The sequence below is a fragment of the Pristis pectinata genome, chromosome 22, assembly GCF_009764475.1.
Source record: "Pristis pectinata isolate sPriPec2 chromosome 22, sPriPec2.1.pri, whole genome shotgun sequence".
NCBI lineage: Eukaryota > Metazoa > Chordata > Chondrichthyes > Rhinopristiformes > Pristidae > Pristis > Pristis pectinata.
Genome location: NC_067426.1, coordinates 25108556 through 25135022, shown reverse-complemented (window position 1 = coordinate 25135022; position 26467 = coordinate 25108556). Strand labels below are relative to the sequence as shown.

At 37.9% G+C, this 26467-nt stretch overlaps 1 protein-coding gene across 1 annotated transcript in view; it reads left to right on the top strand.

Moving 5' to 3' along the window:
• Positions 1–26467, top strand: part of LOC127581617 (CUB and sushi domain-containing protein 1-like) — a 1418367-nt gene that overhangs the window by 1259338 nt on the left and 132562 nt on the right. Inside the window, 7 exon segments of the mRNA XM_052036133.1 lie at positions 1026–1144; positions 1264–1333; positions 8170–8286; positions 15473–15682; positions 19511–19699; positions 20703–20880; positions 22331–22476. Coding sequence (XP_051892093.1) covers positions 1026–1144; positions 1264–1333; positions 8170–8286; positions 15473–15682; positions 19511–19699; positions 20703–20880; positions 22331–22476 — 1029 coding nt within the window.

Below are 26467 nucleotides of genomic sequence, written 5' to 3'. Positions count from 1 at the left end.
TTGGCATTCTAAAAGGTGAAGCTATTTATGAAACAAATCTTTCTCCAAACAATCTCCACGGGGGAGGAGGGAAGAATCAAGTAAAAAGTTTTAAGAAGTTGTAAATTGTTAATAATCATGTACAACTGATGCACTGCTTTATGACATTATACTGCTAGACAGTCCTTTGCTAAGGTTGTCTTTGTTCTGACACTTTACTCTCTCCTTTGCCACCACCGCGAAGGTTACGCTGGGTAAACTTCACTTTGTTTTTCATGTTCTGAAGAGCTATTTGAGGAAAAGCCTCTATATATCTGTGAAGTACATATTGCATTGGGAGAGAAATACACTATCGCTGGATGAAGATATTGGGTGCTGCTTTGGCAGATGGATTTTAAGTGATGATCACTCACTGGATTCATGTTCGTTTTCGTTCCATTCCGTTCACAATTAATTCATAAACACAATTTCTACAGAAAATTACAAATCCTTGCATAAAGGATGATGTTTTCATAGTTGCTTTCTCAGTATGTGTTGTGAAGAAAATGGAACAGAGTGAGGAGGAATTTCGAAGAAATTATTTTAACACAAATCAAACAAATTTCCCTGGAGTGAGACAAGCCTTCCATTTTCCCTTACTGCCATTTCATTCTTGCAGTTGGATAGTTTTCCCTTATTAAATCATCAAACTTAATTTATGTTTATATTCATCTATGAATAGAGGGAACAGAACAGACTTCCAGATCCTCTCTGACAATAATTCCGCACTGACAGTGTAGAACAAAGTGCAACTGATGGTCTTGGTAATAATGGAACAAATATTGAGGGCTAAGTGCATCCTATTGATACATGCTAACAGTAAAGCACGAACCTCTCTTTACATTGTGCTGGTGTAACCAGCACAATGCTTTAGGAACTGTAACAATCACAATGACAAGGCATCGCTGTATTTAATTGGGATTATGGTTCTGGCAATAGCATAAGAACCTTACAAATGTTGGCACAAATCGCCTTTCGTAACTGCTTCCACATTCTCCTTTTTGTAGCTGTGGGGTTGACAAGCTGTCCAGAACCATTGGTCCCTGCCAACAGTGTGAAGATTGGTGAGAGATACTTAATCAACGACGTTGTGTCTTTTCGTTGCGAACCAGGTTACCAATTGCAGGTAATGAAGCAGTGCACTAATATGGTACGGTACGGTGTGGATTACTACCGATTGTTTTTTTGGATATTTCAGATGAGAGTTGATGATGGTAGATTAATCACTCCTGCTTATTCTTCTAGGGACACTCCCATATATCTTGTATGCCTGGAACTGTCCGCCGGTGGAACTACCCTCCACCACTCTGTATCGGTATGTATACAAAAACAGTTGTACCGTGAGTACAGGTCCAACATGTGGCATGCATTGTTTAAATTTATTATTTGCACTCTGCCTCTTTTAATCCATTTACTCAAAGAACACCTTTGTTACAATTATTAAGATCAGATTATTTGAAAGCATCCTTGCCTCTAAATCAGTATGTTGTGGGTTCAAGACATATTATGGAACTGAGTATTCAGTCAATGCTAGACCTTCAAGTGTTGCATTGTCAGAGGCATTGATTTCTTTTTGGATGAGATGTTAAAGTCAGATTATTCTTTGTTAATTGAATTGCCCACTTTGTTTGGGCTAATATTTCTCACTCGGTTGATAAAAACTTAACTGGTCATTGCCCTAAGGTTTCATTTGTAAAACGATCCTGCATACAAAATGGCTTCAGTGATTTGCTGCAGTGACTGCACTTAACAAAAATTTGTTGATATGTCTAATGTTTGTGATTTCTGTAGCCATGAAACCTTCAAAATACCCTGTATTTCCATTGTTCTTTTCTTTAGTTTGAATGGATGTATTGCACTCACTCAATATTCCCCACCAAACAAAATAGCAACCAAAATTATCTCTCTGGAATGAAAATGTGAACGTCTAACTGGACTACTCCATCAATGTTCTACTGCTATTGCTTCTGGGTTTCCCTCTTCTGCAATATTCCCTTTGTGGTTATTGAATTGTGTGCTGCCTGTTCACAGAAGTGGGCCTAATTGGAGCTAAGAGGGGGCTTGTGAGGTTAGGAATAATCTGTAAAGCTCCAAAGCATTTTGGATCATGGTTAGAAGCTCAAATTTAATTGCTTTGAAGAAGTTACCAGTATTTAATTTATTTTTGCAATGCCAGTTTCATTAGCAGAGAAAAATAAGCAGTTGGCAGCAGTCACTTGAGGAAAGATACCAGGGCAGCTTCAGGAAAAATGACACTAAAGCCTTCCAACAGAAGAAATAAAGAGTAGCAGCCTGAGGCCAGTACAGAAGGTGAAACAATGAAATGTGTTAGAGCACACTGTATGCATTCTATGTGCAGAGCTTGAGGAGGTAAGAAATAGATAGTGTAGGACCAATGCATCAGAACTGGGTCAATTGCACAGAACCTTCATTACAGAAGCAGCCCTGTATTGTACTCTGCTTCTGAAATTTGGGTCAATTGATTCTAGTGAAATAGCATTTCAGACATGAAATACAATACGCAGCTATTTTGTATTAAATTTCTACTCCACTGTGAATCATTGTCCTAACATTAGCTTGATGTTGTAGAAGATTATTGGACAAATCTCCCTTTCATCAACACAAACATAATCAGAAAATTAAAATTTGAACCACTCTTTATACATGGTGTGTATTACTGCATGATGTCTAAATCAGCATGCTTGGACTGTCCCATTCTGATAGATATAGTTAGAGTCCGTAGAGTTACACAGCACGGAAACAGGCCCTTTGACCCAACTGGTCCATGCCGACCAAGATGCCCCATCAAAGCTAGTCCCATTTGCCAGCATTTGGCCCATAACCTTCTAAACCTTTCCAATCCATGTACCTGTCAAACTGTCTTTTAAAAGTTGTTATTGTACCTGCCTCAACCACTTCCTCTGGCAGCTCATTCCACATACGTATCACCCTTTGTATTAAAAAGTTGCCCCTCAAGTTCCTATTGAATCTTTCCCCTCCCTCCTTAAACCTATACCCACTAGTTCTTGATTCCCCAATCCTGGGAAAAAGAGTGAGTGCATTCACCCTCTCTATGCCCCTCATGATCTTACACACCTCTATAAGATCACCTCTCGGTCTTCTATGCTCCAAGGAATATTGATAGATCAAACCAAATTATTCAACAGCAATGATGGAGCACAGTAGTGAATGGGATTTAGTTTAACTCTCCATCTGGACCCCAACTCCCTGATTGCTCCACCTCCAGAGTGAAACTCTGAGCTCTCCCTTTGCTGTTCCACAAGAACCTCAATCTTTGGCTTTTTAACCATACCTGCCCGCCATCCAAGCCTTGAAGGCCTCTTAAACACTAGCCCTCTGTCACTCTTGGACTTAGCACCAGCCCCAGATCTTATATTTCCCTTTCATGCTTCGTTGCACACAGGAGAGAGTGTAGCTGTGAATCAGTGGCCCGTAGTGTGCTTTCTCATGTACACTTCCTGTTGTAAGATCATTGATCATTAACTTTGTTTCTCCCTGTACAGATGCTCCCTGACCTGTGGAGTATTTCCTGAAGTTCCTCTTCTTATTTCAGCTTAATTCCTGTTTCCCAGTAGAATCGGACTGATTTAGTGATCTGTTGGTAAAATTGCTTCATGTAACTACACCTGTTTAAATAAGATAAGGCGTGGTGTTATTGAATGGTGGAGCAGACACAAGGGACAAAATGACCTGCTACTGCTTCTATTACTTATGTTCAAATGTAACATCATCACAAGCTTCTATACTGGTGATTATAGTGAAGTTGTTATCTTGAATCCTTCCACATGGCTGCTGCTTAGTTCACTGTGATTGTGGATCGAAGGCTCATGGCAATGGCACACCTTTAGTTTTTAATATCCAATTGGATAGAAACTGCAAAACAGAATTAGCTTGTTTGCCTATCCAGTTTGTGTTGGCTCCCACATGGTAATAGGCACCAGATGGTCTGACCACATTAAGGAGCAACCACCTTGTCCCAACAGAAGTTATCAGCCTAATTGTGCTGATGTTCATCCAGGGCATAAACTCCTGAAATCCTTATTGGACAGTTCATTGTGTCCCATGGTTTATGTAATGAGTGCTGAATGCACTGAAGTGCATTTCACACTGCCATCTGATTACTGGTGCGAGAATGATAAAACATGAACTGCGCTTCTTTGTTTTGTGTTTGATGTTTAGATAAACATCGGCCAGGACACCAGGGATGCCTCCCTTTCTTTTCCAATCGGTGCAGTGAGATCTTTTGCATCCATTATTAATTCAATCCTGATTTTGTTTTTTGGACTTTTCGCCCACTTCATCTAATTCCCATACTTGACCAAATTCAGATTTAGTTAAGCAGGGTATAAACATTGGTTTTGGTTGCTTGGTCTGAAATATATGCACGAAAATCATGTTCTGGTTGCACCTACCTCTATTCATTTAGTTCCTTGGAAACCAATGGATCCATAAGTGAGCAGGTGATTATAACTGGTGGCTAATGCTACTGGTGAGAGCATTCAAAGACAAATCTCTTCCTCAGAGAATCTGCAGACCGCTTTTCTCGAGTCTGTTAGCATTAGCACTTGGTATACCTCTTATTCATAAAATGCTGCAAGGTGCAGGATTAAACAGTGAATGGGGAAACATTAGAAAAAACAGGAAAGTTGCACCCCAAAGTGAAAGCTCTGAATTTCATCAGGAATTTCAACTTTGAGGTTTCTAAGATGAGGAGGAGCTGAGTTTGAAAAGGTGAGCACAATATTTGGCTGTGAATATTTTCACCTCAGCAATATAAAGTCAAATCTTCCTCTGTGTAAGATAATACCCTCTCTGCTAATGTTAAAGATTTAATGTAAAATGAGTTGAACGATGTCAATACAGAACAATGCAGAATTTGCTGCCTTTAAGAAACTCACTCAGAGAAAAAAATAATGCATAAAATGTGACGTTGCCACTTGAGGGTGTTCTTCTGAAGGCGAGGTTAATGTATATAGTTGAATTGGGAAGCAAGGAAACTTTACTGTCATTTTACCAACACTGCAGCTGATCTGGTTACCACAATGCAACAGATCACACTGCTGAAGTGAAAAGCACAATAGCTCTGAGACTGAATCTGCAGGCAATGGAATTTGTTTTTAGAATGAGGAGGGTGTGCTCTCTCTCTGAAGCAACATGTTAGGCGTCTAAACTGAGGTTAAGCTGTCAATTTGGTATGTCAACCACAGTCTGCCGACCTTAATAATGTTAAAGAACCATGTCTTGCAGTGCATGCACTCTCCCTCACCAATTCATACTCATGCTATAGATTTCCTTCGCAGCCCTGATGCTGTGTATAAATTTTTAATAACATTTCTCTTTGGAACAAATGTAGCAGCTAAGGAGGGAGGTGAGTTTTCTTCCCCCCACCAGCCCCCTCCCCCGAAGGCAACACTACTGTTGATGTAAACAACATAACTAACAATTCCTGCATACACTGCAGATACATTTATATATTGCTACAGCTGGGCAGAGAGATACAAAATCTGTCTTCCTGTCTGGAATATACACAAATACCATGATTCTCTCTAAATAATTATGTTTCTGCTTACTGTAAGGCACTGCAGGAGCTATGTTTGCAGAAACCTTATCAACCAAATATAATGACTTGCAGATTAATATTTGCTGCTGTAAAATTGATTTTCCAACTCAATTGTGTATTCTGGCATATTTTAAATACATTTTTGATTCCCGCAGTGAAATGCCTGAATTCCACTTCTGCCTCCTCACCCACTGCTCCTCCTTCTTGCTATAAACCCACGTCTGCAAACTTTTCAGGGAGGAATTCAAGGGCATGAAGTTGTATCTCCATCAATGTTGAATTTTTTTATGAATGTGATACAGTAAAATCATAAATGCCATTGCCTGTCAGACTACAAGTATCTTGAGCAATATGGAAATTTACAGCAATGTTAATAACTACAATATCTTTCATACCCACTAACTCATTTGACACAAACTGAAAGACTAATTCACAGAGACCAGTTGTCATATTTAGGTTGATTAGTTTCTCGGGCTCTGTCCCCAGTTGGTTATGTTTCAGTTGTCAGTTGACCTACTCAACCATTCAGTGAAGAATCACTCACGAATAAAGCATTAGCAATGTGTGGCTAGAAAGAAATCTATCTCCTTTGTTGCTTACCGTGGCTTATGAACTTATTTGTCTGCAGTTCATTATTCACAAACTGGCAACGGAGAGAATTCTACGATTTGGTCTCTTCCTCTCAATCCTTCCACACCACAAGGCTCTGTTGACCATTATGGTTGTAACATATTGCAATATTTTATTTTACTGATGGTGGGAATGTTAACTTGGACAATGATGGATGACGAAATCTTGTGACTAAATCACAATTATAAATGGTGGTATTGAATTTATATAAAAAAGGACTGAATAAATTTTGTTTCAGGATAAGTGGGATGATGAAATGTAAAATGGGCAAGAGCATGTTTTGTAAAGAGAATTGCTGAAACGTTCTCTAATCCATGCATTTACTGCAGAGGTGAGAGGGATGTATTTGTGTCAAATAAATGGACTGATTGTATCTAAGGGTGGCTTTGAGTTTGCCGAAAAGTACTTCTCAATCCAAAGGCACATTACCACTGACATGCTCGAGATTTGGATTAAATGTGCAGAGAATTGAAAAGCTATCACATGCCTGGTGGGCATCTAACAAATAATTGTGCATCAGTCTCTGACCTGAAAATGGAATAATAATCCCACCTGCCCAAGGCCTTGAGAATTTTCTTAAAATGGAGAAGAGTGGATTAATTAAGTTTTAAAATGTGCTGATATCCATTCCAGATAAAGGCTTTAGATCCTGGACTAAGGTTACTTGAATGAACTTGCAATGAACAATGGATGGAAGAAGATTTTTTTGCTAATCAATTAAGATGATCCCCTTTAAGTTCTAATGAGATAGATATAGGGAAAGCTTCACAGAGTCTAACAACTTACATGTTCTGGAATATGTCTGATAAAAAGCAGGGGAGGAGATAAGGGCAACAAGTGGGGAAGGAGTCAGCTTCGAATCTGCTTGTCAGTTGTGTGCATTCACTGTGGATCAGTACCCAGGCTGGTATAACAATTACTGTATTTGTGTACATCCAAAAAAGCAGATGTCTGTTTTCTTCTTATTTTATTTGTACATCAGTAGATTTTGTGCAACATTTAAACTGTTTGAAAAGTGCAGGTGCTTGTCATATTCTGAAGTGTGTTTCGTACTGAGTTACCTCTTTGTATGATTTTACGATGAAATTACAGTGAAATCTGTTTTTATACTCCAACACATTGGGAAGTATAGGTACAAGCTGACAATCACTTGGCCTCAGGAGAAAAATAGGGGGTGAAAGTCCTATTATTGCTAATCTTAGTGGGTGAAGTAAATCTTGCTCAACACTTAAACTTGCACTTAAAATTACAAAGGTGAGATTCTTCTTACTCATTCAGTTTATTTCTTCTGAGGTTATAAATTAAGTATAAACTTAATAACACTTGAGATATAAATTAACTAGTTTCTGGTGTGAAGGTGTTGACGCAAAACATGCTTGAACTGTGAGGCCTGAGACTATTCTGAAATTAAACCCCAAGCCTCAGTATAAATAGGCCTGTGGCCTGCAGCTGAGATTTAGGAAGAAGTCTAGTGTGGCAACAGAGTAAAGAGAATAGATTGATGTCAGTGAACTTTGGAAATCCCGTGGCACCACATCTGCAGTTGTGTATCATCTGTTTTGAAATTTTAAAGAAATGTTCCTGTGGGTGGTGCAGTTCTTCAAAAATCTTGTACAGACTATGTCATCATGATATCTTTGATGTTGAATGTAAAAGACCCCTTTAAAAAGAAAGGCATTTTAACATAATTTAGAAGACCCCATTTTAACATAACCTTGAAGCCTGCTTCACCAGCAAACATTTAATCTAATTTCAGGTGCATCCTACCAGCTGGGAACACAGGTCCTCAAAACTAATCCTCTTTGTGCTCATTTTAAGTTGGCAAGATGAATGTAATAAGATCAAATTTTGCCCTTGCCTTTCCTCATTCTAAACATGAAGCAAACATTTCTTAATTCTTGATCTACAGAAATAAATATTTTATTTTTTTTTCATTCAAGCACAATGTGGAGGGATTTCCATGGATGTCAACGATGTAATCCTGAGTCCAGGTTTTCCAGGAAATTATCCCAGTAACATGGATTGTGTTTGGAGGATTTCACTTGAAGTTGGATATGGTAAGTTACATGGTGAGAAAAGTTCTTCTCATCCATAGTTATATGCTGCTTTTCGTGAACAGTGCAGTTTTGAACCAAGTGCCATTCCAACCCAAAAATTTACATGTCTTGTAGTGGCTTTTCGAAGTGGTCCAATGTGAAAAACAAAACCGAACAATGACATTCTGCTACTTTACCTTGATGCTTTTGGGACAACAAATGACTTTCTTTTTCCTCAAATGATGGGTTCAAAGCAAACAAAAGAAACACAGTGTACTCTCAAATGAAAGCATTTTGGCAGTCAGTCAAAGAATTCATCAAATTATCAACAAGACAGCTCAATATTTCCCTTTCAATGCAAAGAAAAAACTGACTCACTTTTTATTGTGCATGAGCATATTTATTTCGTAAGATCATTGTTGTGCAAAATTTACAGAAATCGTGACATTACTTTGTCAATCATTATGTAATTAATTTTATGAAAACTTGCTAAGTAGCAATGCCAGAACAGTCAATGCTAGTGACTTTTTCATGCAAAGTATTAGTAATATTAATGCATCTTTGATAGAGTTAGATGAATAACTAGACATTCTATGGATAAGGATTCGCATTAGTGATTAAATACTTTACAGGAGTACACAATTGCCGCACTCCTTTAGGGACCATGATACTGTTGTGGAACACAGTCTGTTACATTCATATCTTGTCATTTACATTTAATTCCTGTAAGAGTTTAGAGAACATTTACTGCATGTGAAGGCAAATTATTTGATGCTATGAGAAGATTAAATAATTGAATTTTTTTAAATAATGGCAATTGTGTAACAATAGGAGAGAAGTTTCAGGCTGAGTTATTAAAATGATTAAGATTATGGAAGCCCTGCCTTGATTTTAAGAGTGTTACGAAATCCAATGATGTTTCTTGGGCCTGATGTTTTTACCTGACCCCAGCAGTTAATTGGTGAGGCGCAAGTAGATAGATGGTGATAATGTGCGTTTGTTAGATTAAGTTAGCTGTGGGCATTGATAATGCCAGCTTCTTTTTAAGCTCAAAGCACCACTGTCTATGTGTAGGCACATACCCAACCGATTATGCAATGGCACATGACTGTGCATTTTCCAATAATGCTCTGAATTTCAGATGAAGATAGAGAGCCACTTGTGGTCATTGTTGTAATTGGTGTGTCTCACTCAAATCAATAAATCAGTACACCAGCAATAGAGCAAGTAGAAAACTGGCTCGGCTCAAATTGCAATGTAATTTTATTCTCTCTTACTTTGTAATAGAGGTAATGGCAACTTGTACAAGGGCACTGCATCAATACATTTCTCCCCCTAACATTGACTGTTTTTTTTCATATAGTATTCCTACTTTGAAGACCATTTGTCTACAATGGATTTTGTTCTTATTATTTGTAGATTATCTTTTATGATACAAAACCTAAAGACACAGCATTTAATGGAGACATACCCTGTACCACAGAATCAAAATTTGTTTTGATCTAACTGCTCCTCAGAGTACCTTTATTATACTGTTGTGCATTTCATTAGCAATCACCCTAATATCCTTTGTTTTCAATTTATTACGATTATTGGGTGCCCTTGCGAAGTATCAAATGCTCCATTTTCTAAACCCAATTATATGGCATCATATTGTCTCCATCTGTGATGTATACCACACACGAGTTAACTAGCCTTATCCATTAATCTTGGTTTACAGCCTATTGATTGGATCACGATTACTTACAGTTTATTGTTTGGATCTGGATTACTCACCCCAAACATATTTAGGTATCATCAATAATGATTGCATGTAAATTAATTCCACTCATCTTTCCTATTTGGGAAAAAAATGGCTGTTTAAATATGCAATGTGTTAACTTAATCAGTATTAACATTATCTCTCACAGGCTAATACACTAATTGGTTTGTGGGAACTGTCAGAAAACTAGATGTTACTGATTCAAGGATGAAATAGCCAGACTCAGAATTTTATTCCAGGTTTGATAATTGGTGAGAAAGTGAACTGGCCACTGTGGAACTAAGTTCTAAGGTTAAATCTCTATCACTGACCAGACTTATGAGTTGCTTTTAACTGGGAGTGATCCAACATGTTGGGATGTATAACATTATCAATGTTGCACATAAGCTGCCTGTTTCTTTTAATCCCATCTTTTTTTATGAACTTTATTTTTGTCCTCTATTCAATAATAGTATTCTTCATCTAAGGCTGTGGAGTTTCTTCCACCTCAACAACAGCTGAAACATCAATGGAATCTAAGTGCTGCATTATTGGAGGGGCCATTAAACCAAACTCCCATCCCTGTGGATATAAGCATCCTAAAAGCACAAATGATATATAAAAAAAGATTTTTTCTGGATTATTCTTCAATATTCTTCCCACAATCAACATCATTGATTGTTTACCTGTTTTTGCTATTTGTAGAATGTTGCTGTGCAAAAATGCAAGTTCACTGTGCTCCTCAGATGTGTTGAGCTTTGATGAATAGGCATGTTTTCACATCCTACACATTTCTGAAGATAACAGCTTGCAAATATTTAAGTCTCAGGGCAAATTTGAAGAGAATTTTTTTTTCATGTGAGTGGACAGTTTAACCTGTTGTACAAATATGTTAACATCTCCATCCCAGCTACTTTGCAATCAGATGTTACATTATGACTGACCAGACCTGTTTGATAGAATTAGCAGGATCTCTGCATGTCCTGTTATGTAATTATTCCAGTATGTTGAATTGTTGGACAATAAAGTGATACATCAATACTAACATCAGATCAGTTCTTCAAAATGACCACTTATTCATCAAAGGTGTTTCCTAATCTGTTCAGATAAACTGCATCACACTCTGCTTGTAGTTTAATTGCTGTCAGATTCAGCTATTTGATGTTTGACAATAAAATTCACTGATGGATTAATAGAGGAACAATCGGTGTAGTATGGGGTGAAGATGTTTTATTTAGCGAGATAATACCTGAAAAAAATTGGCCTCCTGGCTGATGTGATTGATTTGACCGCAGAATTCCCTGTCCTGATTCCAGCTAGCTGTGAGAACAGGTTTTCTTTTTAATTAAAATTCAGATACTCAAGCAATGCTTAGGCTGCTTGTTTTGTTTCTGTGATGAAGTGATGGTTGTTACACTTTACATGAAATGAAAAAAAGACATAAAATCATTAACAGTCCAGTGAACAGTCATCAGAAAATGGCCAAGTGGCAGTGTAGCAAAGGAAATTGGAAAGCAAAACCAGTACAGAATCTTAGAACAATGCTTTCTAGTTTATTTACTGGTGTAAAGTAAGAATATCTAACATCTGGCCTTCAAAGACCAAAAGGGGAATAGGAGGCAAGCAAAGAAGTAAATAATATCTTGGATGAATCATGGAGTTATATACCACGTACACAAGCCCTTCGACCCAACTCATCTGGGAGTTATTCCTTTAATTGTTGCACCTGAGGAAAGGAAAATGGGGATACTCAGATTTTGAAGAGGATGGACTTCTGAAAACAACAGGTCCATCCTTAGGAGTATTACTGTGCTTGTACAATGGGTGGATAAGTTACAGACTGAGGTAAGTTACAAAGTTTATCAAACAAAATGTGGAAATTTAGAACCTATCTCTCCCAACATTCTCCCCATCTAAAAATATAGTTTATTGGGGAAAATGAATATCCCTTGCTCTATTGATTTTTGATAGATAAAAGTATTGAGCCACAAGGAACAAAGATAGGAGAGTGGAGATAAAATGCAGATCTGTTGTTATCTTATCTAATTGAGCAGCAGAGCAGGGCCAAGGGGCTGTGTGGCCTCTTCCTGTCCCTAATGTAGCAACGTTACCTCAATATGGAATATTGTGCTACTATTCAACTGTTATACAAAGTCACAAACAAGTCTTTGATTTGAATTGCATTGGCTTCGCTCACATTGTATTTTGTGATATGTTTGCCTCTAAAATTTCTGTTAGTAAAATATAAATTGGTATTGTACAAAAACACAGGTTCCCTGTGTATAAAGCAAGAAAATTCAACTGTTGCACTAAATTACTAATTGCTGTAGTGTATGAATAGCTAGTGAAAAGGAAAAGAATGATTTTAACAGCAAATTAAATGTTAGGAAGCTTTTAGGAATGGTGATTTGACAAGCCTCTTTGTCGGGGAAAAGAAAAGTGCTCCGCATCATGTTCATTGCAACATCACAAGTAGATAATGCGGTGAGGCATTTTGATATCATTTCTGGCATTTCATTCTGTGTTTATGGGCAGAGAGTGAAGGTTTATCAGACAGTTTTTCAGAGATGGTAACTCGTCAGTGTATAGTGAGGTGCCTCATTTTCATCAAAGAGAAGTATTTTGCAGTGGTTCTTTTTATTGAATTCTGACTATTTTTCAAAGGCACAGTGTGGCAGAGAGATATTGTTCTTAAAAAAAAGCACGTTAAATCTGCTTCATTTGTTCAAACGTACTTCCTGCTGTGATCTAGTTATTGATTTGGTTCAACCATTGAAAAATAATTAGTCCTCCAAGAGAAGATACATTATAAACACTGATTTAGAACTCTTCTCCCTTGTACTTTCTTAGATACATTGACTCCCTGTTACTTATTGCACCTCAGGCACCAAAATCCTTACAGGTATTATTCGTACATGAACTTGGCAGCATCTAGAGGTTATTCAACTAAGGAGGGTGTCATAGCTCAGCCCAAGAGTGCTCCGATCCAACTAATACCCAAGCTGGTGCATGTTTTAGTGGTCTGCTGAGACTAATTATAGTATCCTTATCATTTCATGATAAATCAGCCAATTCAACACAGACTGACAATTGTGCTTAAAGCACCTGTTAATGATGTGTCAGCTGTTAAACTCATTGAGCCATTAAACACAGCTCACCATATGATATCAAGTTTCCCTGCATCAAATGCTATTGTAATGTTGAGGTGATTTTATCTTTAAAAGAAAAGCAGAGGGGCGGGAAATGGCAGAGATACGGGTGTGAGCTCTCCCAACCACAGTCGGGGGGAAGCCCAGGTTAGAAAAGAAATTGAACATCTCGGATGTCTGAGAGTGGAAAACCTCATCATGGGAACAGATGCGACAAAGGTGGAGAAATTGAGAAAAAGGGATCGCATCCTTGCAAAAGACAGGGTGGGAGGAACCGTAATCGAGGTAGCTGTGGGCGTCGGTGGGTTTGTAGAAGATGTCCGTGCAGAGATAAGGGTGCGAGCTCTTTCGACCTGAGTCGGGAGGGAAGCCCCAGTTAGAAAAGAAGTTCTATCCCTTCTGTGGTAAAATCAGTGGGCAATTTATGTGTAAATCCAGCAAAATATTAAGAATAATGGGGAGGCTTGAGGATTGTATTTTGTTTCCCAGATAAAACTGTGGAGTAGCATAAATCAACCAGTAATTTCACCAGATCACTTAATGTGCTGAACTTGATGGCCAATTTGAGCATTGGTAATGTACACACAATTAACATGCTATTAATAATCTCATATGATTTGGCCCAGTTTGGTTCCTGTTCTGGCAAGCCATAGGTAGCTCAGAACCAGTGGACTGACAAGGAAATCCATCTTCTTTGTTGTATGTTCCACCAGCATTTTATTTAACAGAAACCTGCCATCCTACACCATGTGATCAAGAACCAAGGGAGATATCAGTAGTATCCATCCTGAAGTGTTCCACCGTTGAATGAGAAAATACATGAGTATTGATTCATCATCTTTTATACTGAACGTGTTAATCACACTGTAGAGTATTGTGGGTGTGAAAGGTTGCTTCTGAAATTCACAAACTTTTTAAGTCAGTGAAATTGAATTTCAGAAGTGATATTCAACATACACACATTGAAATAGTGTGCATTTAGCACAATCAGTAATGAATTTCCACTTAAATGATATTTGTCATTTTGTCTGGAGAGCAAAAAGCTAACAAAATTATGAATTTTAGGTCAATGTTTTAATCAAGGAAAACTTTTAATTTGCAATTTTAGTTTTTTATTTGCTGGTCTGAGTGCATTACCATTAAAACAATATCTGAAGACTAGACAATATAAAAATGAAGGGAGTAATTACAAGGCTGTAAATGATAAAGAAATGTGGTTCATGGGAACAAAACTGAAGTGTCTTACAACCAGCACTTAAACATTTAAAATCACACCCTGACAACTCATCACATTATATTATGTTTAATGATCTGATTTTATTGTGCTTTTGCGCAGTCACTGCCTATCATAGTATATGCAACCCGGTCAGGAAGTTTGCACTTAGCAAATGATGCCACTCAGGTGACAGAATTAAAAGAGTGATTTAAGTATTGCACATTTATTAAGAAATAATGTGAAAGAGATCACTAGGAATTCTTTGCTTAATTTAGATTGGATCTTATTTAAATTCAACAATATGCAATGTTTTCTTCAGGTCTATTGATGGGATCTGTCTTATCCATTACTGAAGTAGTGTTTGAATGAACATGAGAACGTACAATAATATTCGAGATGGTTATAAAACAGAGTCACTTGTGTGAATTTGAGCTAATTTCATTTTTTTGCATTGAAGTTCTTACAGAAAGAGCCAATTAAATTATTCTCCCTTTCCCTGATATCTGGTTTGTTTCCAGTCAATACTGTGTAACAACTTTTCGCTCTGCCACTCCTTACTGAAGCTATATGATGAAATTCTTAACCCCATTTTTAGTAGGGACAAGGAAGTAACTTTCAATAGAGAGACTGGTCTACCAGGCATATTTCTTGGGAAAATACTGCACCCCATCCATGATTGACTAATGTTAACAGATGCATTTGTTTACCAATTTGTACGCCAGGGGCACCTCGGAAAGCAAAATCAAAGAATTTGCTTTTTGGGTATCAGGTGAATCTTCCCCTGAGCTCTTCATTGGAAAGCTGTTGTAGGAGATGAAATTGTTGCCCTCTGATTGCAGCACTGAAACACATTTTAATCAAATTTCCCTCTCTTACACTGCATTGTGGAATCATTGACACAGAGTCTGGGTGTGTAAGGATTGAAAATTCCACATTATTGGTTTTGGGTTCTGTCGAAGTGAGGAAAATGCAATCTTCATAAAAAAACACAAATACTCAATGCTTGCTTGTTCAGAGCGATAGTGTTGGAATAATTGTAAAGTAACTCTACATAGCTCTGGGAAGTATATTCATGGCTTTCATTGCATATGTCGTTTTTAGGGGCTTATATTGAATTTCTGAACTTTTCCACTGAACCTAACCACGATTTCATTGAAATTCGGAATGGACCACATGACACTAGTTCTGTGATTGGCAGGTTCAGTGGAGCTGAACTTCCACCTTCTCTAATGTCTACTTCTCATGGGACAACCATATACTTCCACAGTGATCATTCAGAAAACAAATCAGGGTTCAAACTCATGTACCAAGGTAAGACTTCTGCAGATGATAATAGGCAAGTACATTTGTTATATTGGAGTTTCAAATCTGATTCATGGGAGCAAGTTTTAACCTCTGTGGTTATTAACCCAAGTTTCCACCGGTAAGTCTCAGGAGAAAAAGTGCCCTTTCACATCTCACACACCTGAGTTATCAAAAAGAATTATTGAGAGCAGAGTAGAGATGTGTGAGTTGAATAATATCGCCCATGTTACAAAACCAGGTATTGGTAAGTTGGGCAAATACAGCGCCAGCGATCTGGGTTCAATTCTGGCCGCTGTCTGTAAGGAGTTTGTACATTCTCCCGTGTCTGCATGGGTTTCTTCCTACATTCCAAAGACGTACGGGTTAGGAAGCTGTGGGCATGCTATGTTGGCGCCGGAAGCGTGGCGACACTTGCGGGCTGCCCCCAGAACACTCCTCGCAACGATGCATTTCACTGTGTGTTTCCATGTACATGTGACTAATAAAGAAATCTTATCTTAGATAACATTCGATATCAATTCAGAACATAGCAATGGATAACATTAAGTATCAGTTCAGTAATGAAAATATCTATGTTAATTTTAGCAACAATCTGCTGGAGGAACTCAGCGGGTCGAGCAGCATCTGTGGGCGGAAGGGAATTGTTGACGTTTGGGATTGAGACACCTCATCAGGACCTTTCCTCTCCTTTCCCCACACTGATGCTGGTCAAGCTGCTGAGTTCCTCCAGCAGTTCCTCCAGCATCTGCAATCTCTTGTGTCTCTCTGTCTTTGTTAATTGTACATTTGTTAACACTACATGTAAATTCCATGAAGAACAGTAGATGGAAGGAAGGGTATTCCAAAAGATTAAATGAGCAGTCTCGAGAACCAAGGGATAAACTTCAGGTAACTTCTCCCCCTCTGTCCTGTTTCCCCTATTTTTCCTTTTTTTTTCTCTCCTTCTGATCCACTGCTCCCCATCACCCCGTGTCTTTCTCCTTCCCCATCCTCTCCCTCTCTATCTGCCCATCACCTCCCCTATGTCTTCCCGTCCTCACCTCCCTCCCTTTATTCTATGCCCCACCGTCTTCCCCTATCATATTCCGTCATCTTCAGCCCTTTGTCACTTCCACCCATCACCTCCCAGCTTCTGACATCATTCCCACTCTCCCCCCTCCTCCATCACCCCTATCTCCCCCCTCACCTGGATCTACCTATCAGCCGCCAGCTCTCGCTCCACCCCTTCCCTCCATCTTTTTATTCTGGCTATCTCCCCCTTCCTTTCCCGTCCAGATGAAGTGTCTCAACCCGAAATGTCGACTGTCCATTTCCCTCCGTAGATGCTGCCTGACCCGCTGAGTCCCCGCAGTGCCTTTTGTGTTGCACTGCATTGTTTTGGTTTATGAAGGCCAGAAATCCAACACTACAATACAGATCCCATAAATCTGCTTCTACTGGTTTAACATGACATCCTTCAAGTGACAGTATACCATCTCTGAGATGCAATGAGCTCAGTACTGATGAATTTTATTTCCATCCATTCTTTGATCTGTCTACATCCCTTCAAAATCTGGAATGGATCTCTGTCAATGGCTGTTTGAAATTGGCTGCTTGGAATTACAAAAGATCCATGCTGGGATCAGAAAATTGCTTCAACAGGGATTTACAAATCTGATTGCATTCAAAGTTAATGCATTTGTATGCTGGCCTGCTGCAAGTTTCCTATTATTTTGTTGCTAAGTTTCTCAATACATTGGAACATGAGAAAAATCTGAAACAATAATTTAATAATTCCAATACATTGTTCTGGTCAAAAGGTTCAAAGGTCATAACACATTCACACTACGAGTAGTAATGATTATGGTTTGGTCACAACAAATTTATTGAGAGATAATTTGAAGTTGGTTACTGGATAATCCTTCACCCAATATATATTCAGCTATATTAACCAGAAAATATTTCCCAAGCTTCAGGTGCACTGCAAGTGAGACCTGGATTACTTTTTTTTAAACACGACCTCTCACAGAACATCCCCTGTTATGGGGTGGAAGACATATTGAGGTGACGGAAAACAAAATATCTCGTTAACATCAGTTAATTCAACTGACCCCTGGGACTTTACCTACCTGTCGACGTTACCAGTCTCTGTGAACACAAATGGGATGTTCAGCACGCAGCCTGAAAGGGGAATACATGTCACAGCAGCTGACACACACTTCTCCAAAACTATTTTGTTTTGCTTGTGAGTTGAATTCTAATATACAGGAGGCACTGCTGTCTGATTTATAAACTTTGCTAGATAGGGAGTCTTGGAGAAAGAATATATGTGTGTTTGTATTTTTTTATTATTGTACAATAAACTACAGTACAAGCTAAAACCTCACAGGAACTGCTTTTATATCCATTAAAATACCACATCAGCCTCCAGTACTATGCACCTTAACCTTCTAAAGTCGGGTAGCAGTCTAGATCCAACATTAATAGCCTGACAAAGGCTTCTTTTAAGATATGGAAAAGAATAACTAAAATCAAATAATGTTTAAAGTGTTTTATATAGTTTAATGAACAAACACCTTGAGTCAAAAAACAACAGATGCTGGAAATCTGAAATAAAAGTAGGAAATTCTGGAAACACTCAGCCAGTGAGGCACCATCTGTGGAAAGAAAAAACAGTTCATGTTTTCAATCTGGGACTCTTCATCAGAACTGAGAAAGAGAGAAACAAGTTTGTCTCGGTAGAAGAGAAGGTGGGGGAGGGTGGTGGGTGGAACAAAGCTGATTTCTCTATTTGGGTGAAATAATGTTGCAGTTAAGATAAGATTAACCTTCTTTGCCTGTGCAATGTGTTGCTAATGCTGTATAGCCTGTGTAATGTTGTGTCGTCTGACTGTACAAAAAAACAGGAAAGAAAAAAAGGATGGCAGGCAAATATGGCCAGTTCTCATAACAAACAGAAAGAAAAAGTAAGTTATTTCAAAGTTGGACAATTTGATATCGAGTGCTGCAGGCTGCAATGTGCCCAGATTGAAGATGAGATATTATTCCTCAAGCTTTTGTTGGGCCTCATAGTAACAGTACAGGAGGCCACAGAGAGAGAGGTCAGAGTGAGAGTGGGATGGTGAATTAAAGTGGCAGGAAACAGGGAGCTCAGGGTTACTCCTGTAGACTGAGCACAGGAACTCCACAAAGTGATTATCCAATCTGCCTTTGGTTTCTCCAATGTAGAGGAAGTCACATCGTGAATACTGAATTCAGTACACTATACTGGAAGAAGTGCAATGATGTGGATCCTCCTTCTAAACAAAATCATTAGAACTTTTGAGACAAACATCATCTTTCCATTTCTTTGTGTATTCTTTGGTCTACTTCTAATGGATTAAGGTCAGCCTCGTTGTATCACTTGCCCACACAGCTGAAGCTGCTTTCTGACCAAGCTTAATGAGATTTCCCATTAACTAGTTTACTGAAAAGTGAATTTTTTTGTGAGAAGAAAAATTACAGTATCAATTAATGCATGATTTTTCAATGCATATTGCAAATTTGATCGTATGACCAGCACCAATTTTCCTTAGACATGAATGCCTAAGCAGATGTTTAAAATGTTCAGTGTTGCAGCATGAATTTAATCAATTTGAACATTGTTTCCTGTCACCATTTGAGTGATTTATATAGTTTAGAGGTAGTATTGTAAAATAAAACTTAGATGCTTACAGAAGATTGAATGAAGCCAACTCATTTTTCTTAATTGATTTCAGTAACTTTATGTTATACTTAACCATTAGACAATATGAGAGTCTAAATATTGGAAGCTTCACAAAAGTACCAGGTTAATTTGTACAAATTTCCTTTCAGCTTACGAATTGCACGAATGCCCTGATCCACAGCCATTTTCTAATGGCTTTGTCACAGAATCTGGTTACAATGTTGGACAGTCCATTTCATTTGAGTGTTTCCCAGGATATCACCTTGTCGGCCACTCAGTTTTAAACTGCCAGCATGGAGCTGACAGAAATTGGGATTACCCTATACCAAGATGTGAAGGTACGACCTATCCTTTTATTATTATCAGTAGTCATTTATAAAATTTGTGATACATCAAATGGTTGGCGGTGAGACGGCAAAAAGGTGGTAATTGACACCTTGCATATCCAAAATAATAATTTGCCTTGGCGAATCATATCGTCAAATTAATATAAGTTGGTTGGCTGCGAGTTAGAGTATTTCATTGACAGACATTCTTGACATGCTTCATAAAATATTTGCATTTAAATTATATCCTTAAAATAGATATTATAATAGAAAAAGGCAATAACGAAGCTAGTTGTGAAGGTGTATGGAATCAAGCACAATACAGATACTAGTAGGTTTTGGCAATGAATTAATTTAGCTTTTATAGAATGATAAATTCATTCGAATTAGCTAAAGAGCTGCACAGGATACATGTAATGTGCTCTATTTTAAGTGGTCAATAAATATTTTGAAGTAATAAATTAATTCATATATGTCTGCAAAATATTATCAATAAATATACTGAGCTTAAAGATTATCTCAGACTAATACTGTTTACAATATGTATGTTAAATCAAATATGAGAGTGATTGGAATGAAAAAAATATATAAATCCTGTTAATCTATAAGAAATACTTTCCTATTTTAATGCTCTTCCCTTTTTTCAGAGATTTCGATGATTCTAACATTTTTGCCTATTTGATTTTTTGAATGCAGCCAAAATTTTAAAGATTCAATTTTTCAGTCAGAATGTCTGTAAATAGTCAAATTTTAACACTTATCCTATATTACTCCTAAGTTACTGATGGTTAAAAATCAAAGTGTGTGGCTCAGTAATTATATCTAGTCTTGCCTTCTTTGTACATTGTTAAGCTTGTGGTAGTCTGTACATTTAAAATCAATCTTTTCCAGCTGGCTACCACAAATGCCATATCAGCACGTGTGGTTTCTTCTCTGAAAGCACTCAACAGTTGTTTTTTTTCTAATTAGATCATCCTTATTAGTGGCCCTAAAGAGAGCTGTTTTCTGATTTCAGTTCCCTGTGGAGGCAATATTACTACTCACAATGGCACAATCTACTCTCCTGGCTATCCGAATGAATATCCAAACTCGCAAGACTGTACTTGGCTAGTGACAGTGCCTGTGGGCTATGGGATTTATGTCAACTTAACTCTACTGCAAACAGAACCTGGCAATGACTTCATTACTATCTGGTATGAATTTCTATTCAATCATGATTCAACTCTTGTTGCGTATTTCATTATACTTCAACCAAATAATAACCCTGCTTCTACAAGATTCACGTTTGATGAGATGGTTGCAGACCATCTGACAGTATTAGTTAGTTGAGTTGAATGTTGAGATTTGTTTGCAGGTCTTCTCTGCAGAATGCAAAGCAAAATATTATGTTGAAGTGGAAAAGGCTTCAGTGACTTGGGAGTGTGATGGAAGAATAGGGCAGGTGACACCAGAAGTTCAAAGCAACTTGTTGATAATGCACCAATTTAGGGCAGCAGGCCACAACTTTCCTCTTCCTAGAGGCATTGCAGCACCATGAGGTCAATTCATTTATCTCTTTTCTTAATCCTTCATGCTTCACCTCTCTTTTGATTATTTTGCCTTTGCTTCTTGTTTTTGCCTTTTTATTGATGTACCGTTTGCACTTCATTTAATCACATCCTGACTGCCTCTGAATTACAGATTTTTTTTCTCAGTGCCCCATTATTTCCCCTTCCATCCATTTCCTGCATCATCTCCTGGCTTCTAACAAAAGGTCATTAAATTGAACATTAACCCTGACTTTTTCTTCTCAAAGATGCTGCTTGAGCTGCTGAATATCTTCAGCATTTTTCATTTTTAGTTCCCTTCGCTGGACTTGCTTTGAAGTGATCAGCCAAAAAGATGATGTCAACTGGGTTTAAACTGCAGATTGAAAGTCAGTGTAAATGGTGCACAGATCATTTAATCTAGTAACACCAGCATTCCCACTGGGAATGTGCCTGTCACATTACACTGGGAACTTGGGCACGCGGACTTCATATGATCTGGACCAACTTCTACCTTAGGGATTGAAGAAGGACATTTCCCATTGGAAATAGATGGGTTAGGAGAAGGGAAACAAGTAGAGTTGCTACTAAAGAGAGCGATCACATAATTTGGTCTAGGAGGCATCTCACCTGAGCCATTTTAGGATAGTGGGTAAACAGTACCTTATCACAATGTGTAAGCTGTTTGTTTAGTTTTCAAAAATGCATGTGAAGATATAAAACAATTGTAGGAGCATGCAGAGGAAAATGCCTTTGGATATTTTTATCAGTGGAGAGTCCAATGAAGTGGTGAAATATGCAGAATAGAAAAGCTCATAAAAATTAAATGCTGATTTGGAGCAGAATGTTTAAGTGACTTGTGAGAAGATGAATTTGACTTATCAAGTAGAGATGGGTGTGACGGAGTTCTATACTCGTTTGGCATATTTTCCAAATCTTGGGAGTGAGATTACCACTCTTCAAAAGGTTGTTCAAACAAAACAGAAAAAATCACTTTGTTAACAGACTGTTTATGTTATAAAAGCTACCTATTGATATAAGTTCATCCATCCATGTTCTCCTTTTCTGCTCTATTTCTCAATTAACTAATTTGATGTCTAATGATCTTCTCCTTCAGGGATGGAGCTCAGCAAAGTGCACCCCAGCTAGGAGTGTTTAGTGGAAGTTCAATAAAAGAATCAACATACAGCACTTCAAATCAGGTTCTTTTCAAGTTCCACAGTGATATGGCAAATGGAGGCCGATTTATTATAAATTTTTATGGTCAGTGGGTATAACTTTTTTTTCCTTTTTCATCTCAATATTTTGTATTCAACCAATTTTTTGCAATAATGATTGGAGAGAGACTTTTGCATACCCCAAAATTACCTTTATATTTTCTCTCTCTCGCTCTCTCTCTCTCGCTTTCTCTCTCTCGCTCTGCCTATAGCTACTTCACACTTTCTCTCACTCACAGCATCAGGATACGTGCAATCACTCTTGTTCTCTCTCTCTCATTCTCTCTGCCTCTCTTTCTCTCTCTTTCTCTCTTTCATTTTCTCACTCTCTGGTTTTCTGCCTTACATATCTCAGAGTTGTGATGGAATTATATGTGTAGAGAGCAACAATGAAATTCCCTATTTATTGTCTAAATGAAGAAATCCCAGCACCCAAAATATACAAGTTCTAACTCTTCTGTGAATAAGTTGAACAGTGTTGCAAAATATTGTTCAAAATGCACTCCCTTTAAACATCATGCAGGATGTTTCAGCCTTAACATCTGTTTGAGTAAAAGAAAAATATCAGTTCCATATGTTGTTCAGTCAAGTCTTAATGATGTAAATATTCTACTGCTATAGATAAGAGAAAAGCAGTTAGTATAAGGCTGTGTTGAGGGAGCATTCCAGCTGTTATGTAAGCTACAATTCATACTCTTGTTTATCTGGATTGCATCATAAGTCTGAGTTGTATTCCTGTGTGACCCTTGAGCGAAAGAGCAAGATGGACAAAGAGTGGGCAAGGTGAATGTCTTCCCTCTTGTCCAAGGATAGAATTGGCAACAAGAGTTCAAATTTGTCTCTTGCATTTGGATGGTGGGCAGCTGCTCCCCAAGAATTCTGGGCCATAATTTTTTTCCAATTTACGTCATTGACTTGGATTCAAAAACTCAGAATAAGTTGTTCAAATTTACTGATGCTACAAAACTAGAAGCCATGGATTCAGTGGAGGTACTCTCCTAGATGAGCATTAAATTGGATTAAGTATGTAAGTGGGCAGAACATTGGGGTGAAACTTGACATTCAAGTGTACTGTGAACAAGGAACAAATATGACAACACATGTACTACATCAATGGTGTTGTAATAGCTGAAGATAAAAACAAAAGCTCCCAAAAATCTAAGGAGAATGATGCAATGTGTCATATCAATGCAAAGCAGCAATTCTTTAAAAAAACAAAATACACAATTCCATCCCAAAAGTATTCACAACATATTATGGTCCAGTGAGCCCATATTTTGAGCAATAGATCCATTTCTTGAGTTCTTGGTATTACGTGTGTTTGAACCTTCTCAGCCTATCAAGGTTGCCACCTCCTCAGTGAAATCAAAGAGATTTTAACACAATTATCTCGACAGTGAATAAATCCAAAGTTCTGAACACTCTGATCTGTCAGTACAGGTTGATTGGGATAATTGTTTTGATATAAATCTGGCATAAAGTGTTAAATTTTCTCATGTACTATCACTTATTGCTGCCCTCTTAGCTGAAGTGTTCTATCTTGATGGCTGTGGACACATTTTGAGAGCCCCACTAGAAACAGCCATTTTCTGCCCCACTCCCATCTTCCTGCAGACTTGTGCATGATGTTACCCAGAGCACAGAATAAGAAAATAAACTCTAGAACATGAAATGATCATTTAGCCAACATGCCCATTTTTGTTTGCACAACATGCTCCATTTCAAAATTGCGAATATTCAATCCGGTCCATCTGACCGAGAATTCTAAAACTGTGTAGCATAGGTTTAAGATGAGAGGGAAAAGATTTAAAAGGGATCTGGGGGCAAATGTTTCACAGAGGGTGGTGGGTATATGGAACAGACTGCCAGAGGAAGTATAAAGTTGGGTACAATTACCAAGTTTTAAAGGCATTTAGACAGGTACATGGATAGGAAATGCTGAGAGGGATATGGGCCAAGCACGGGGAAGTGGTTTCAGCTCAAGTAGACAACTTGGTCAGCATGGACAAGTTGAGACGAAGGGCCTGTTTCTGTGCTGTATATGTCTATGACTATGACATGATTATCATTAATGTTTTCTGAACTCCATTTAAATTGCTAATTACAATATAATCTATAAGTGTTTAAGTTGTACAGTCATTGCAGCTGAAACCATTCATTCCTGGGTCTGAGAGCTGCAGTGCTGAGCCTCAGCAACTCCTTACTGAAGCTGTTGCGCAATATTCCTGAGCTCTGTTAAAATATAATTATGTTGGATGTATCAAATACATTAAAAGAGTAGCTTTGCCTAAGCAGCATATCATTTGAAATATGAATGTTAATTTACTTCAGCTTTTCCACTGGGAGAAATGCTAGAACCTTGAAAGCTGCTTTGAAGCTGAGCAATAATGTAACTCCAATACACTCCATACCACGCTCTCATAAGAAATTCACTTTTTACTTTTTCTACCATCTCTCAAGCTCACCTGTGCAACATGGAAATTATCCATTTAGTGATAAGTATACAACTCATTAAAGGTTGTAGACAGTTACTTAATTATGATGGGAAAGATGCTATTATTTTCCCAACTCGGATCTAGGGCCCCAGCTCACCCACAGTAATGAGCTTCGTTCGTCTTCATCTTTTGACACCCACACACGACTATGTTGTTCAGGACTAAACATCATACAATGCTGACAGTGTTCCTTTTCCTTGCTGTTAGTGTAATTGCCATACTAAGTGAATTCTGCTCAATCTGCAATGATAATTTGGAGTACTGGAATATAAAATTGAAATCATACTTCATTTATACAAGAATATCTAAAAAGGATGCTTCAATTTGGTTGGAATTTTTTTTTGCCTAGCGAAGGCCAGGTTGACACAGTGAAGGTAATTGGGTTTGAACGTTATTCTTTCATCTTTGGGATTGAATTTGGAATTAAGCCAGACTGATAAAATGAAAGCTTCCTTTCTCTGATGAGTATAACATTGCAGAATGAAATGATTTCAGATGATGTCAACTCATCTCCTAGTGGGTGTGAAGCCTTGGCTCAAAGCTCCTGATATTTAGCCAGTAGCCATCGAGAAATTGGCACCCTTGTTTAGAAAGGTCATTAGGGTGGCTTGAGTGGAAAATGGAAATGTCACACTGGTATCGGAGCAGTATTTTCCAAGGTTAGCTTGAGGTGTATATTTAAGAACGGTGTCAAAGAAGGTATAATGAACATTTTTAACCTGTTCTGAGCCTGATGGAAAGATACTTTAGGCTGATGTTGGGTCCCAAATCAACAAAATAAAAATCAACAAATCACAATCCACATTCTTTACTTCGAAAGCACTTCAAGATAAATGTATTAAATCGTACAATTCAACACTGTTTCAGTACAATTCAACACTGAAAACTCTTGTAGCAATCCACTGGAATTTCCATTGCCATTTCTTATCGCATTACAGCTAAATGTGTGACTTTGTAACCCAAAAGAAAAACACAATTGCTTCATGCCAAATAATTTAAATAAGGTATCATACTGCTTTTCGAACTTCCAATACCTTTACTCTTATAATCCTTCCAGATTTTCTAGAAATAAGTTGTCCATTGTCGGTTCGAATTGTTGGCCTGCATCAAGTCAGACACAGAAACACATTCAAAATCAGCCACATTATTTATTAACCATCATTTTATAATCCGATATTAAAATTATATTGCAGTGCCCCAAACATAGAAGCTTAAATTTGATTATAACACAAAAAAACAAAATGATTTTGATTGTATGTTAATGTTCTCCCAATGATTATTTTCCAATAGGCACATGGATTGGCATGGAAGGGAGGGAAATTGGCTGCATTCACAGAAGGATTGGGAAAACAGGAAACAGGTTTTCCTAAGGACTTTCTCTGACTGACATGCCAAACTTCTTCCAAAAGTCGTGCCTCTGGGACCAGGTTTCTTCATCCCTTCCCTAATAGATCTTGCCCACAAAATCCTTCCTTCTTTTAAATTACATGTTTTCTTTTGCCCCTTGGGTGACAACTGCAACCATTTCACCATCTCTCACTT